The following is a 15,008-nucleotide window of genomic DNA, read 5'->3' as shown; positions in this document are numbered from 1 at the left end:
CAGATGTCTTGGCTAGATTTCGGCTTGAAAGATTTGGTTTCGTGGCCGATATGACCAAATACTTCTTTCACATTTTGGACTCTTCATTACGTAAGCCCAATTTCATTGAACTGCTTACGTACACAGGCAGTGCCGTTCGGATCGTGAACGAACGCCCTTTGGTACCTTTGAGTGACGACCCTAGGGATTTTACTGTCATCACTCCTGCCTCACTTTTGACCCCATACTTAGACCCATACTGTGCTGTTGGGCAACCACATGATCGTGACCAATTAAGAAGGGATTATCGGTTCAATTTGTCACTTTCTCAGCAGTTTTGGAGTAAATGGATCGATTTTTACTTGCCAGGTCTTCAGGGCCGGAAAAAATGGCTAAAAATGGCCGAGAATTTGGAGCCTGGTCAACTTGTAGTGGTAGGTTCTCTCCAAGACATTGGTAAACGTGGGAAGTATCAACTTGGGAGGGTGCATGAGGTAGTTCCACAAATTAGGAAAGGGAAGCCTGTGGTTCGTAGAGCCAAAGTTGCCGTCTGCAACTATGATGAGAGTACGGGGAAAGTAAAAGTAGACTACGTGTTGAGGGATATTTCGTGCCTCGCCCCCGTAAAGAACACCTAAGTGTTAGGGTTTGAGCCTGGTTTTGTCTGCGGTGGCCGATACTTGTCTGAGCCCAGAACAGTCGGTTATTATCGCAACTATTGTATATAGCGTCATTTAGCGTGTACCTATGGTACCAATTTCATGTATCGTCGTGTTTATTCTTATTGCTGTTCATTCTTTGCATGCCCTTTGTATTTGCGTATTAACTTAAACGTGAGTGATTCAAAAAATTTGTGTATCGTGTGTTTTATTCATTGGCTCACGATTGTCCTTCAATTCTTTTTTAGTTATGCCATGTTAGACTGTCATAACTAGGGGCCGCTATGTTACGGCCAATCTCTGTACAAATCAAACGTCATATAAAACCGTTCAAGTCTACTGAATATTACGTCATGGAACTTGCTAGAAAATGTGCCAAAATTGCACCATCGTTCATAGACTTGTGTCAAACTTGTTTGGACTTGTTTGGGCCTGTTTAAACAGGAAATATTACATCAGCTTTAAACACCTGTTGGAATGACTTCATAATTGTCTTTCATTTATTGCGTCACAGTTACTTTCTACGTGAATTTGAGATATTGATATCTATTCTGGTCATTCGTAAAATGATTGTTTGAAAGTTGGCCGCACATTTAACTGTTGGCTTAGTGCTTGCTAGCTGGACAAAAGTTCCGTCTTTTAACCAAGTAATCTGTTCTGTAGTGACAGTTTTCAGTGGTGTAGGCGTTGCACCCCCTCGTTTTCGGTAGCCTCGGACTAATTTTACAGGAATACACTGTTTGAAAAGAAGTTCAAGTGTGTGTTTCTTCGGTCATTATATGCAGACGAAAGGATCCGGGAACTTTAAGTTACAATTTTCCCACGAAGAAATTATGGTTTAGGCCTACCGCTGTGACCACCGGTAGGCTACGAAAAGTCAAACTGTTCGGCGAGACGTAGCCTAAATGATACCGCATTTAATTAATGAAAAGCTAGTGTGCTCGGACGAGCATTTTCAAGCTGCATAATTAATCAACTCAATCTACTTTATCGAATGCTTTTAAATCCGCTTCACGCAACTCTTAAGAGATGTAAGATGTGAAGTAGCCTGGGCTACTGTGCTGAAATTTTGCCGGTCACGTGACAATTTCCTGTTACTTGATTGGATAGACGAATATGTTCGGTTTTAGAAAATTATTCTTGCACAGATTGGAATATGTTAGGTTTTACGCACCAATTATCTCGTAAACCATACTACATTGGAGCACAATTTTTTGTCAGGAGATGCATGATTAAGTCTTTAAACTAGAAAAATGCAAAAAAGTCATTTTTGACAAAATGGCGGATATTAGGTCCAGTGGCGGCTCGTGGTCTCAAAACATTGGGGGGCTGCATCAACCAGTAGGCTAACCTAATATAAATAATTATAAACCTGTACCGGACTGAGTTATAAATGCACTGAGTTAGGGTTAGTAACACAGTGACATGTTCTTTTAATTGGCTGTCGTTTAATGTTTTTATCACTTAAAGTAAACTTTTGATAATGGCTTGAATTTGGTCAAGTTTAGGTGGTCACCAGATTAGTTGTTGGTTAGATCTATACTTGTGCTTTCCAACGATAGCAAATTTGTTGAAATTGAACAACAAATGAATAAATGGGAGACAATTTCCTTCCGGTGTTTTTCAGTGCATTTTCACCCCGTACTTCCTCCTTTATAATAGTCCATTCCAACGTGTATGACGTATCAAGACGTCATCATCCCAAAAGGACAAATTGTGAAGAGCACTAATATGTAATTACAGTAATTGGCTTTACTTCACATCAAAACTAGTCTGTCTCAGTGACTTCTCAAAACACAGATCAAGTAAAGTAACCTACAATCCCTTCACCTAATCACCGATAGCTTCCACACGCTTACCCTAAAGATTTACGAGAACCAAAGTTGGAATCCCTGACCAGGGTCTGTTTTATTTGCAGTCCCTACAGCGCTTGTTCAGTGACGCTGGAAAACTTTTTTCTGAAAAACCTACGTCATAAAAAAAAGAACAAGCAACACCGGACCTGCAGAGTTTGCAGACCCAGAGTTGCCAATTAATTTTTGTAACACAATTTTTTTTTTATTACAAAAAAAAATAATATTAAGAGTTTTTTTTAATTCTTCAAGCGAAATAAATTAAAAAACATGGCAAAACTATCTATATGTAATATAATTCACATATGCATAAAAATGTTGGGGGGGCTGCAGTCCCGCAGTCCCTTATGACGAGCCGCCACTGATTAGGTCTACCAAAATCACGGGAGAGCTGCATGTGCCGTTGAAGTGATGCCACCATATATGTTACTTTTTTTGGTTTTTGTTGCTATTGTGTTTGCATGATTTATTGCATTTATTTCAAAGAGAATGCAAACAAATCTATTTAATTTTTTCCTTTTGATGCAGAACATTGAAATGGTTACTGGATATGTGATCATCGCTTTTAATTCTCTTCCTTACCTCCCCCTAGTAAACTTGAAAATGATTGGAGGAAAAAACTTATTTCAAGGTCGCTACTCGCTTTTCATAACTGGTAACGATAACAGTCAAGAAAACCGTTTGATGGATTTGAGGTAGGGCACTTTTACCAAGCTAATTGGCACATACTTGGTTGCTACAGTAGGCACCCTCTTCCAAATAATTTACAGTAGCCTCAAGTTTCGAAAATAAATCTGCGGAAATAGCTATCTGCGATATACTAGCCTATAGATTAGATTTTTTAACGAGACGGAAAGTTGTAACTTATAGGTTAGGTTACTGTTCAATGACGTTGTAAGCAGAAAAAAAATTGTCCACAGCCAGCACTGCACTGCAAATATATGCCCACGTATTGCAAATGGAATAATGGAATAATAATGGAATAATTCTCCGCCAACAACACTTTCACAATCGGAAAAACTTCACTCTGCCAATCTCGGTAACCGGCCCTGCGTCAAGAGCCTCTACAAGTATGCGAAACTACCAGGAATAACCAATCAAGGCTTTGTCAGTCGGAGGATAAAGATTCAAAACCAAACCAAACGCACCGGTAACAGTCTGAAAGTGTCTGAACATATCTGACCTAACGACTGCACCATTTTCCATCTTCCAAATGGAGCAGAATGTCTGCACATCCAGAATGACGATACGAAAGCTGCTTTAGCATAGTCCTGCCCCACAGCAGATATTAACATGATGGAGTGAATAACGAATACATAGATCCCTGAACACATAAGCTCAAACCATCTAAATCGAAAAAAAATGCTTTCGGAATCTATTAGTTTTAAGTTAAAAAGTGTGCATAGTATTGAAGAAGCAGGTTAAGTTCTCAAAAAAACCTCACAATTAATGAAGAAATGTTTTTCTAGCGTTGTATTGATGTCTTTCCATCTAGAACAGTGGTTCTCAACCTTTTAGTTGTCACGGACCCCTTTAGACAAATTATTAATTCTGCAAACCCCTACCTAAATTTTGCAAGAAACTCAATTAACATACTATTGACTATTGTAATAATTATGCTACTCAACTACAACTGTAGGCTACTGTGTCATATTGCATTGCCGCTATAACTCCTGCGGCAAATATCAGGTTAAACAGTTGCTCAAATAGGAAAATGAATGAATTGTTCAAGAAATGTCAGCAGTATTTGAATATTAAGGTGACCCAAAGCGCCATGAAGAAACTTTTTCAACGTAAGCAAATTTTATGAGAAAAATGAAATGAAAAAGATCGCTTTTCGTTTTTTTTTCAAAATTCATCAAGGTAACCACGGACCCCTAAATGTTTTCTCACGGACCCTCAAGGGGTCCGCGGACCCCAGGTTGGAAACCACTGATCCAGAAGTTGCCTTTTTATGTCATCTACGTTGAAATATTTAATTTTGGAAATTGTATTTTGGAAATTTTCTTAAGTGAAAAGTTGTGATCTTTACAAAAAAACAAACAAAAAAACTCTTACAAGTATTTTCACCTGTAAGGAAATAGTTTTAATAATTTCCGTAATGTGGCATACGTTTCAAAAGAGATTGAACCTTAACCTTCTTGGCTACTACGCTGCTGGCTGGCGCATATCAAAATAAACTTCCTTTGGATCATTGATCTTGTATTCTTGCATTGGATCATTCGAAATAAACTTCCTTTTTATCACTGATCTTGCATTAGCCTACGCTATCACAAATTTAATCCTCAACAGTCGTACTACCTTTAACGGAACTTATCCTGTATTAAACTCATCTGTAGATTGAAATCATTGAAAGAAATCGTTTTTGGAAGCATTTACATCGGCCAAAATAAATTCTGCTTTCTTGACACCATTAATTGGAATGATGTTTTAAACCCAGCGTCGCGAAAGTCCAGCAAAGTTTTGATTACTGATCAAAAACCACCAAAGTCTTGTGAGTACTTTATACTGCTGTACTGTATATATTTTTTACTTACAGTAGATTATTTTGTTGGTCATATCTACTTAAAACTATTAATCGTGGTTTGTATTGTGCTTGTATTGAATACATTTTTCCGCCTGTCTGATGCACGATGTCACTGCTGTGCCTACAGCTCAATCAAGTAAGTGAAATTACTCTTTTAACCAATGTCAGTGCTTAAATTGTTCTTATAATCAAATTTTTCAGTTGATAAATAGTTGTAATAAATCTTTCATATGGTTACCATGCCTCTAAAGTAGGGGTAATTCATGGGATAAACTAATTCATTTACAAAGACCCAGGTAACTGTCAGAAGGGATAATCTGCCTGGATAAACTTGGAACGGATAAGGACAGACTATCGGCTCCAAAGGTTCAAACGACCACGCTGACAGTCTGGTCGGACTTCCACTTTGTTTATCAGAATAACTCACATTATCAGATTGTCTGTAAATTGTGTCAGCTTAATTAAGTAAACTATCCTCCTGCTCAGATGGATCACCAGGCAGCCGTGCCTCACACATTTCCTACTTTACCCTATCACATGCGTAGGTAACATGTGTGGAAGATTGTTACATATGTCAATGACAAGTTTGGTCCAGAGTTTTAGAATTTAGACAACATAGGTCAATTCGGACATGATCCTGAAAATGTAAACGCGAACTCAAAAATTCATTTTGCGCTCAAAATAAGAAAGCTGGTATAGAATAGGAATTTGACTGCTTCAAATCGAAATGCCAACAAGCCAATTGTCTCACTCTCATACTTATTGCTATCATAGTGTCTCACTCTCATAGTGTTTCCATGAATCACAAAGTTATGCCCTGGGGAAGATTCGAGTTTCAAAACAAAACGTCAAAGCTCTGCATTTCTTGCTCTGTAATCCTTTTTTAAAATAAACAATTACGGTATAATGTTTGAGACTTGTTTCACTTTTGTGTTTTCAAAATACATTTTAATTTGTAATTACTTTTTTGTTTGTCTTCTACACCTCACATAATCGATTCGTTTTTGAATACTGTGATGTCTGTTTGTCAGACGTCAAGTTTAAGTTAAACTGTTTTGCTTCAGACGTATTGTTTCACAGTTTTTCTACAAAAAAATTCTTATTCTGTCATTGTTCGTAGAAGTAACAAGGTATTTATTGTGTTTCGTTTTGATGTTTAAGCCTGTAGTAGCTTGGTTATACTGTATAATTATATTTGTGGTAACACTACGTGAACTCGTTTGCTCTGCAGATAAAGAACTAAGCAATCATTTTCATTAAAACCCCACAAAAGTACTTACGACTATGCGAGATCGAAATGTTTACAATTTCCCATATTTTCGGAAAAATGAGCCGGTTAAAGTTTATTGTTTGCAATGATGACCTCCGTGCGTGCAGAAAAAAAAGATGCATTAAAATCAACAATATCAAAATCTAATCGAAACTAATATCTTCCCTGTAGTTTTACAATCGCCACAGCTGATGGTCAATTTTTGCATGTGTTGTTGCAGGTCAACAATGTGATCCGGTTTGCGAGGGAAGATGCTGGGGAGCAGGGCCGTCAATGTGTCAAACACGTAAGCAACACTTATTGCTTTTCTTTTCTCTTAAGATAATCTGGGATTGATTAGCTACTGCTCAATATATATTTGTTGACCGTGAAAATAAATAGCAATCTATAAAAAGATTAATAGATCTTATCCTATAATAAATGTCATTCGGTTGATAAAAAGCTGTTGCATTCACTGTGAGTGTGATTCTTATCAAAACAGATGCAAAACAAAACATTCGTCAACACGTTTAATGTTTGATTAAAATCTATTTATTCAGCACACCTTCTGATGCTGGCAAACGTATCAAACTGAAGTTAACATTGATTGTCAGAATTTTCTTATCAGACTGAGAAAGCCTTTGATAGGTTAAGCCTGGCAGGTTTGCATAGGCCTACCGTATTTACTTGATTGTGAGCCACGGCTTATAAAGTTTTTTTTCCATCATGTTTGCAGCTTAAATTCAAGGGCGGCTTACAATCAAAGGCGGCTTACATTTTTTCTTTTTTGTTTTTGCCTTTTTCCTTGTCGAATTTGCCATAGATGTTTTTCCGCACTGCCTTGTCTGATGCCGACAATTGTGAAGTTGTGACGTGCATTTTAAATTGTCACATGCATTTATGACGTGTATTCGAAAGAAAAAAAGGAGTTGTCAGTTTTATTTATTGTCAGGGTTGCCAACCTTGCGGTTTTCAAAATTATATTGTAAAATTATAAGATCATATAACAGTATTTGCGGTTTACATTCAAGGGCGGCTTACATTAAATTTTTAACACTATCACATGCGGCTTACAATCAAGGGCGGCTTACAATCAAGCGCGGCTTACAATCAAGTAAATACGGTACTTAAAGCTTTGAACCACTAAACCCAGTCACCAAGATTGAAAAAGTTAAGCTTCCGATGGTTGTTGGTTGAAGTGTTGTTGTCTGAATTATTCCATCCACAGATTGAAGAGCTGTCCTGAAACGAGTTGTTCAAGCGTTGTTTTTATATGTTGCTTTAATGTTGCAAGTACTAAATATCCACATCAGCAAAAAGAATATGTCATAGCCTATTGAAAATTAAAATTGATGATTGTTATGTTTCAATTACGATGAATTACGGTAATTGTTCAAATTATGGGAATGAAAAGCATGCCGGAAGCATTAATAAAAACAAAGACAGAACAAAATAGAGGCAGTTCAAACGGGAGATCACTGCTGATCAAACATGATCAATCTGTTGAAGAAGAAAATGTCTCAATACTACCACGTGTTAAAACTTTACAGTATATTGATAGCTTGCAATTCTTCCAAATTATTTAAGCTTTTGGAAAGTATTATGAATTGTACAAACGGTTTCCGTTTTGGGTAAAGTTTAAAAGAAATTACAAAGTGCAATCAAGCGTTGCTAATCTTCACATCCATCATTAATGCAGGAACAATATCTGTTACACTAGTTCTCGCTTATTAAGTTATTACATCGTAAGTTATTTCGTTCTCGCTTATTACATCGTAAACCTGACAATAAAAATAAATATGAGCCCTGTCGCTCATTTTTTAGCCGTTGTAGAGCGACAATAAAACCGTAACATTATTATTAATAGGCCCTCCCGCTTATTAAGCCCAATTTGGTACTGTTCGGAGTTACTGAATACATAGGAGTGGCAAAGAATCGCCCCCCAATTATTAAGCCCACCCAATTAACAAGCCTAAAATCGTCCGGTCCCGAGGTGGGAGTGGTGAATAAGTGGGATCTGCTGTATAGGCTACACATTCACAGTCGACTATCACACAACATTTTCTTGTGGACTACGTGTACACGACCACAACCGAATGTAGTCACCAGCTGCAATGAACTGGTGACCAGTCGGCTGGAAGATTGTCAAAATCCAGATCAGGCAAATCCGTTTCTGATTTCAATAGTTTTGCTGTAGCTTGCAGTTGGATCAGAGAATATTGAGAAGTAGATTGTGTCGCCGTCCTGGTTCAGTGAGATAAAAACTTTATTGGCAGCGTATGACTTCACCTTTAATGTTAACATGAGTAACACATTGAAACTAAACAAATTCAGCCCTAATTTTGTGTCAGAGCAACAAATATCGATGATGTGAGCGTATCAGGCTACAAACTTTATAACGTCAAACTAAAGCGGTTGACAACAACTAAGTAGAGGATTTTAATCTTAAGCATATCCAGGGTTTACGAACAGTTGATGAAGATTTAGATTAAGTGGATGGGAAGGCAAGGAAACTAACCTTTGTATCCACCTTCAGACATGTCTTCAAGTGCCTTACCAAAGCAACATGCTCTTGAGTGATGTCGAACAGGCGACCTTACGAACGCCGAGCCAGCGCTTTCACCACTCGGCTATGCAGCCGACATTTAACCATTTAACCTCGATTTGCAGTTACGTCTGTAATCTGTGCAAAAGAGTGCCGAAACACCAGATGCAGGGGACCTTCTGTAGATGATTGTTGTGATAGGGAGTGTGCTATTGGATGTACCGGACCCACTAATAGGGACTGCATAGTAAGAATGTGTTCAGTATTGTAGGAATATCAGCTCTTATATAATCTCCAGTTGTAATACGACATTATTTATATGATATAACTGCTACATCAACCAGAAGGATGTTCGTCTCAATGTTTACAACAAACATGCAGCAGTTGTCTTGCATACATTAAAGACCAAATAGGCCATGGTATGAGCTATAATAATCTCGTGCTAGCAAATAGTCAATTGATTGATGCGTGACAGTTGAGAAAACAACACTGGAAGCTTATACTTACAGTGTTGTAACATATATTGTCGAAATTTATATTCAAGTGCATTAAGAGGAATGTAGTAGGCTACTGTGGAAACAACTAGTGTACAGTATTTTGTAACTCTGTAGTTGTTCTTGAACTTTGCTGCTCTTCATCTGTTAGCGGAGTTGTAAAAGATATTTCCATCCTGCTTTATTGGGATGCTATCACAGAGATGGTTTCTTGTACAATGTACAATGAGTCGGAGTTTTTATATAAACAGAACAACTTATTAAAGAACGAATGGTCATGGGTCAATGACAATGACTTGAATTACTTACCAACACTCTGACATAATTAATCTTATTTTATTTTTATCACTTGTCAGGAAAAACAACAGGAACTCATACAGTGTGTGATAGTATATATAAGCACAGCGCCGATAAGTGAAAAACGAACGAAAGGCTTGGGGTTGAAACTTATATGAAGGGCTATTAAAACATCAAAATACATGATGTTATAACTAGCACTGTTACAAAGCCCGGAATTAATAAACCATCTCGCATCATAACAGGCTTGCCTGAATGTGAACGACGATGGACAGTGCAAAGCATCTTGTCCTGCTCATACAATTCTGGATCCAGAAACAGGACGGCACATTCCCAACGCCAACATCAAATACCGCTACATGGATACATGCGTGGATCAGTGTCCTGGTATATGCTAAAATAGTTCATAATTTATTGTCGTTTTTTTAAAACAATAATTTAGTAGATTTTCTGTCACAACTGTTTTGTTAATTTTGTTAAATTTGATTACAGCGTATGGTCACTTCTAGTAAAGTATTTAGCTGTGAGCTTCGGGATTGCAATGACAGCGTTTGACTTCCAGTTGGTGTGGGATTGCAACTATTCACTCGTCATGCCAAGAATTGCTATGCAAATTTCTTTAAAAAAATTTTCTATAAGCATTTCGAAACCATAGGCCCATCAAATCAGGGTATTAATTGACTCTTGCATTCCTTGTTATTTTATGCATTCCATAATCCAACATAGGAGTGCTTTTGGTGGAAGACGGTCATTGTGTGCAAGAGTGCAAAGTCAATTTCCATGACAACGGCGAAAGAAAATGCGTTCCATGCGAAAATGGACTCTGTGATACAGGTTCTGTATTATTTGATTTGATTTTGTTTGTTTTAACTAATTTTGGATTTTGTGAAAATGGGCGTAGAGTAGGCGGTGCTAATAACGAAATAGTAGTGGAAAAAATTGGTAGCCCTAGTGGTTATCGCGTCGGTTACCATATTTTCAATTTTTTGGTGATTAATTTCAAACGCAAGAAAACAATTTGTTCCAAAATGATTGAAATTTCTCAAATGTAAGGTTGGGCAACCTACCTAGGTTTTTCATAAGAGTAACTGTACCAACAATTGATATGAAACATGAAAAGCTTTACAGGTAGCTTCATGTTGTTACTATTTTAAGCCGTGAAAGTGCTACCATGTTTCAGCACTTGATCACTATCACTGATTGCCAAGTTTTAAGTTTGTTTTTTGCTTCTCAGTAATATTAATTAAAAACGATGATTGCATAAGTTTTTACGCCTTTGTTTATAGCTACTCTCAGACCGAGCATGTTTTGAAAATAACTTTTAAGACAACAGTTGTCAAAAAATGAACTTAAAGCAACAATGTCTTTGCTGTAGTAATATCATAACTGATCCTTCATATCAAGCAGCCTAATAAATGTTGAAAGTGAAACCTAGAAATTTTTTTATTTGTGAAACTAAGGTAGCCGATAATCATACAAACCTAATCGACTTTCATTGTTGAGTACTTTTGCACTCTCAAGAAGACTACTGCAGCAAAAAAGCAAAAAAAGAATTCAAGGTACGTCCAATGGCAGACCTATGATTTTCAAATACTCCTATCTCATGCACCATATAGTATTGTTGTTTTATATTTTGTTGCTCTAAGTGAGAACGTTTTTCAGATTTGTAGCTTGCGCTTAATGTGATCGTATTATTATTGTGAAACTTGCTTTCACGACATGAGGCGAGATTGAATCTCACCGATAGGCCTGTAGACATTTTTGTCGGAAAATAGCTGGCTAAATAATAATTTATATTTCAGAGTGTTATGGTATTGGACACAAAGAAGGGCCAACAAAGGGCCAGAGCACAGTAAATTCAAACAACATCAATTTCTTTGAGGGGTGCAACAAAGTTAAAGGAAATCTGGTTTTCCAATCTTCTGCCTTTACAGGGTACGACTTAATGTTGCATATTTGAACGAGCAATAAAGATATGTGACAAACAATTTAAATATGCTTCAAATGCGATGAAATGGCTGAATTGTCGTGAACAGCAAAGGTTTATTAGTCTGGGAGCCTACGACAGAAGATTTCACCCCATAAGGTACAAAAGGTTTGACCCCTTGAAGTTACTGGGGTCAACCATGTCACTCACAAAAAGTATGGAAGATTGACCGCACCGGGTGGATCTGGACCCTAGAGCCCCCTAAAAAGCCCAAAAAGGGGGTTAATTTCACCCCATAAGGTACATGGACCAAACTTGGTGAAAACGAAGTTCTATGTCACGACATCACAAAAATATCAAATCTAACAATATTTTCGAGTGGAAAGGTGATGTAAGACTCCCCCCAAAGTGACCCCCCAGGGGGTTAATTTCACCCCATAAGGTACATGGACCAAAGTTGGTCAAAACGAAGTCTTATGTCAGGACATCACAAAAATATCAAATCTAACAATATTTTCGGGTGGAAAGGTGATGTAAGATGCCTTCAAAGTGACTTCCCTTAATGTGACCCCCTCGGAAGGTTTATTCCACCCCATAAGGTACATGGACCAAACTTGGTCAAAACGAAGTCTTATGTCAGGACATCGCAAAAATATCAAATCTAACAATATTTTCGGGTGGAAAGGTGATGTAAGATGCCTTCAAAGTGACTTCCCTTAATGTGACCCCCTCGGAAGGTTTATTCCACCCCATAAGGTACATGGACCAAACTTGGTCAAAATGAAGTCTTGTGTCAGGACATCACAAAAATATCAAATCTAACAATATTTTCGGGTGGAAAGGTGGTGTAAGATGACTTCAAAGTGACTTTCCTTAATGTGACCCCCTCGGAAGGTGTATTTCACCCCATAAAGTACATGGACCAAACTTGGTCAAAACGAAGTCTTATGTCAGGACATCACAAAAATATCAAATCTAACAATATTTTCGGGTGGAAAGGTGATGTAAGATGTCATCAAAGTGACCCCCAGAGGGTTTATTTCACCATAGAGTACATGGACCAAACGTGGTCAAAACGAAGTCTTCTAGGGCACCACAAAATATCAAATCTAACAATACTCTCAGTTGGAAAGGTGATAAAAGACCTACCCAAAAGTGAATCTCCTCCTATAGTTTAATTTACTTCATCCCTTTCTCGAACCAACCTTGGTGTAACGAAAGTGCTATGCCAGGACAGTACGAATGGATTAAATTTAAAAATATTTTTATATAGGTTTTGATGAAATACATTCACAAGCTGTCCCATGATGCATGAAATGGAACTATAGCCTACTTTACAAAAAGTTTTTGTATAAATCATATTAAGTCAATCGAAAAAAGGCAACAGGACATGACAATACATGGCTTTGTAACACCAAAAACAGAAAGTACACAAGAAGCATATAGGCTACAGTAGCCAGAAAATTGATCCAAGATCTTGATACCACCACTAAATGTGGACTTAATCGAACAACTGACTATCCAAATCAAAACGTTTCGAAATGAATCATTTGGAACCTTAATTTAGGCAGTAATGAACATTTTCCAGCTGCTACAATAAATAACCTAATAAACCCAATGCAGTAAATTTTTGTTTAATGCCATTTGCTTCATGTCTCCAATCAGTTATCGTAACTGTTCATTCATAAACAGAGATTGTTCGTGTAAATGTAAACGGTCGTTTCTTTATTCTTCATTGTCACTGCTGTCGCTTTCACTTTCTTCATCTTATTCTTCAGATTCATACAATTCCCCTGTTATATACAGAGATAAAGCAAGCTGTCTGCGATGTACCAGCCCCAAGCAATGTGGTTATCCGCACGTCTGACACTGACTGTCTTGTAATTGGCTTAGGTTGCTATGGAACTTTTGATCCTTCATTAAAGATATGGATAGAAGCTGGCTTGCAAAGCAATAACACGCAGCGGTACATCAACATCAACCAGCTGCATAGGCCTACCGCACTTGGAGTGACGATTTGCAAGTGTTTACCTGCATATCATGCCTTTACAGATTCTGATTACACCTCGTCATTTAGCAGGAAAGGGAAAGTGCGGCCGCTGAAATTACTCCAAGGAAACCACGAAGCGCAGGCAGCTTTTAGCCAACTCGGACACGACAAAAAAATTAGTGAAGACACTATCATCGCCATAGAGAACTTTGTGTGTAACATGTACAAAAACAAGAAAATTAATTATGTCAACGAAGTCCGTTTACAAATGTTTTTAGACGGCTACAAACCCAAAAAAGAAAATGAAAGGATATCATGCATACCAGAAGCTACTGTAGATAGAAGTACTCTACCACTTTGTTTACGAGTACTTCTCCAGAAGACAAGGCGCACACATCTCATCACAAGATGGTGGTTATCTTCAACTAGAAGTGAACAAGCAGCAACGTTGCTGCTAGAGTATGGCTGGAAAGAAGAAGGAGGTTCTTATAAAGTGGTGTGGTTTGAAGGTAAAGGTATAAAGCATCTTTAGATGTCTCTGCGTGGAATCTGATCTCATCCAGGAAAGTCAAGAAGAAGGTAAACAGCATTGGATGTCGCTTGGGTTACCCTTTATAAATATAAAACTTTCTCCTGGTCTATCAGTCGTTTACTTTCTTACTGTAAACATTAGCCAATAACTGGCTGTAAAGTTTCGTTTTAGGAACCTATAACCAATAGTTTCTGCAATCTTGAGAAAAATGCCTGGGTGCACTAAATAACAAATAAATGTTGAACTTTTTCCAGTTAATAGTAAGTTGCAATGTTGCATTATTCGAAGAAAAATAGACGTCTGTAAAAGATAATAAAATTACTATTGTATGTTACGCATATCTGTAGTGCATAATAGCAATTGTTTCGTACAGTCTTTATTTCTCTGTATATAACAGGAGAATTGTATGAATCTGAAGAATAAGACGAAGAAAGTAAAAGCGACACCAGTGATTGATTGATTGATTGAATCTTTATCCTCGGACTGGGAAAGCTTCTTGCAGAGCTTAATCCTGGCAGTTTCGCATACTTGTAGAGGCTTTGAATCACTGGCGCAGGCCCGGTCACCGAGATTGACTGAGTGAAGTTTCCGATTGTTGAAGGCTTGTTGTCGGGGAATTATTCCATCCATTAGATGCCGCTGAATGGAGAGCAGCCCTTAACGTGCGTTGCTCAAGCGCACACCCCGAGAGTCGAACCAGCGCCGCTATTGATCTTGAAGCTTCTTCGTTCCAGAAGTGACGCGCTAACCAATTGAGTTACCGTTTACATTTACACAAACAATCTCTGTTTATGAATGAACAGTTACAATAACTGATTGGAGACATGAAGCAAATGGCATTAAACAAAAATTTACTACATTGGGTTTATTGGGTTATTTATTGTAGCAGCTGGAAAATGTTCATTACTGCCTAAATTAACGTTCCATATGATTCATTTCGAAACGTTTTGATTTGG

General features: G+C 37.7%; 1 protein-coding gene across 1 annotated transcript in view; it reads left to right on the top strand.

The window, feature by feature from the left end:
* Positions 1–15,008, top strand: part of LOC145777085 (receptor tyrosine-protein kinase erbB-4-like) — a 38,412-nt gene that overhangs the window by 6,588 nt on the left and 16,816 nt on the right. The window contains exons 3-9 of the mRNA XM_082588376.1: positions 3,020–3,186; positions 4,831–4,985; positions 6,509–6,574; positions 8,938–9,059; positions 9,849–9,990; positions 10,330–10,437; positions 11,406–11,538. Coding sequence (XP_082444502.1) covers positions 3,020–3,186; positions 4,831–4,985; positions 6,509–6,574; positions 8,938–9,059; positions 9,849–9,990; positions 10,330–10,437; positions 11,406–11,538 — 893 coding nt within the window. The remainder of the gene's footprint in view (positions 1–3,019; positions 3,187–4,830; positions 4,986–6,508; positions 6,575–8,937; positions 9,060–9,848; positions 9,991–10,329; positions 10,438–11,405; positions 11,539–15,008) is intronic.

Source organism: Aplidium turbinatum, chromosome 1 (genome assembly GCF_918807975.1).
Source record: "Aplidium turbinatum chromosome 1, kaAplTurb1.1, whole genome shotgun sequence".
In the NCBI taxonomy this organism is placed as follows: Eukaryota; Metazoa; Chordata; class Ascidiacea; order Aplousobranchia; family Polyclinidae; genus Aplidium; species Aplidium turbinatum.
This window is presented reverse-complemented; position numbering and strand designations above follow the sequence as displayed.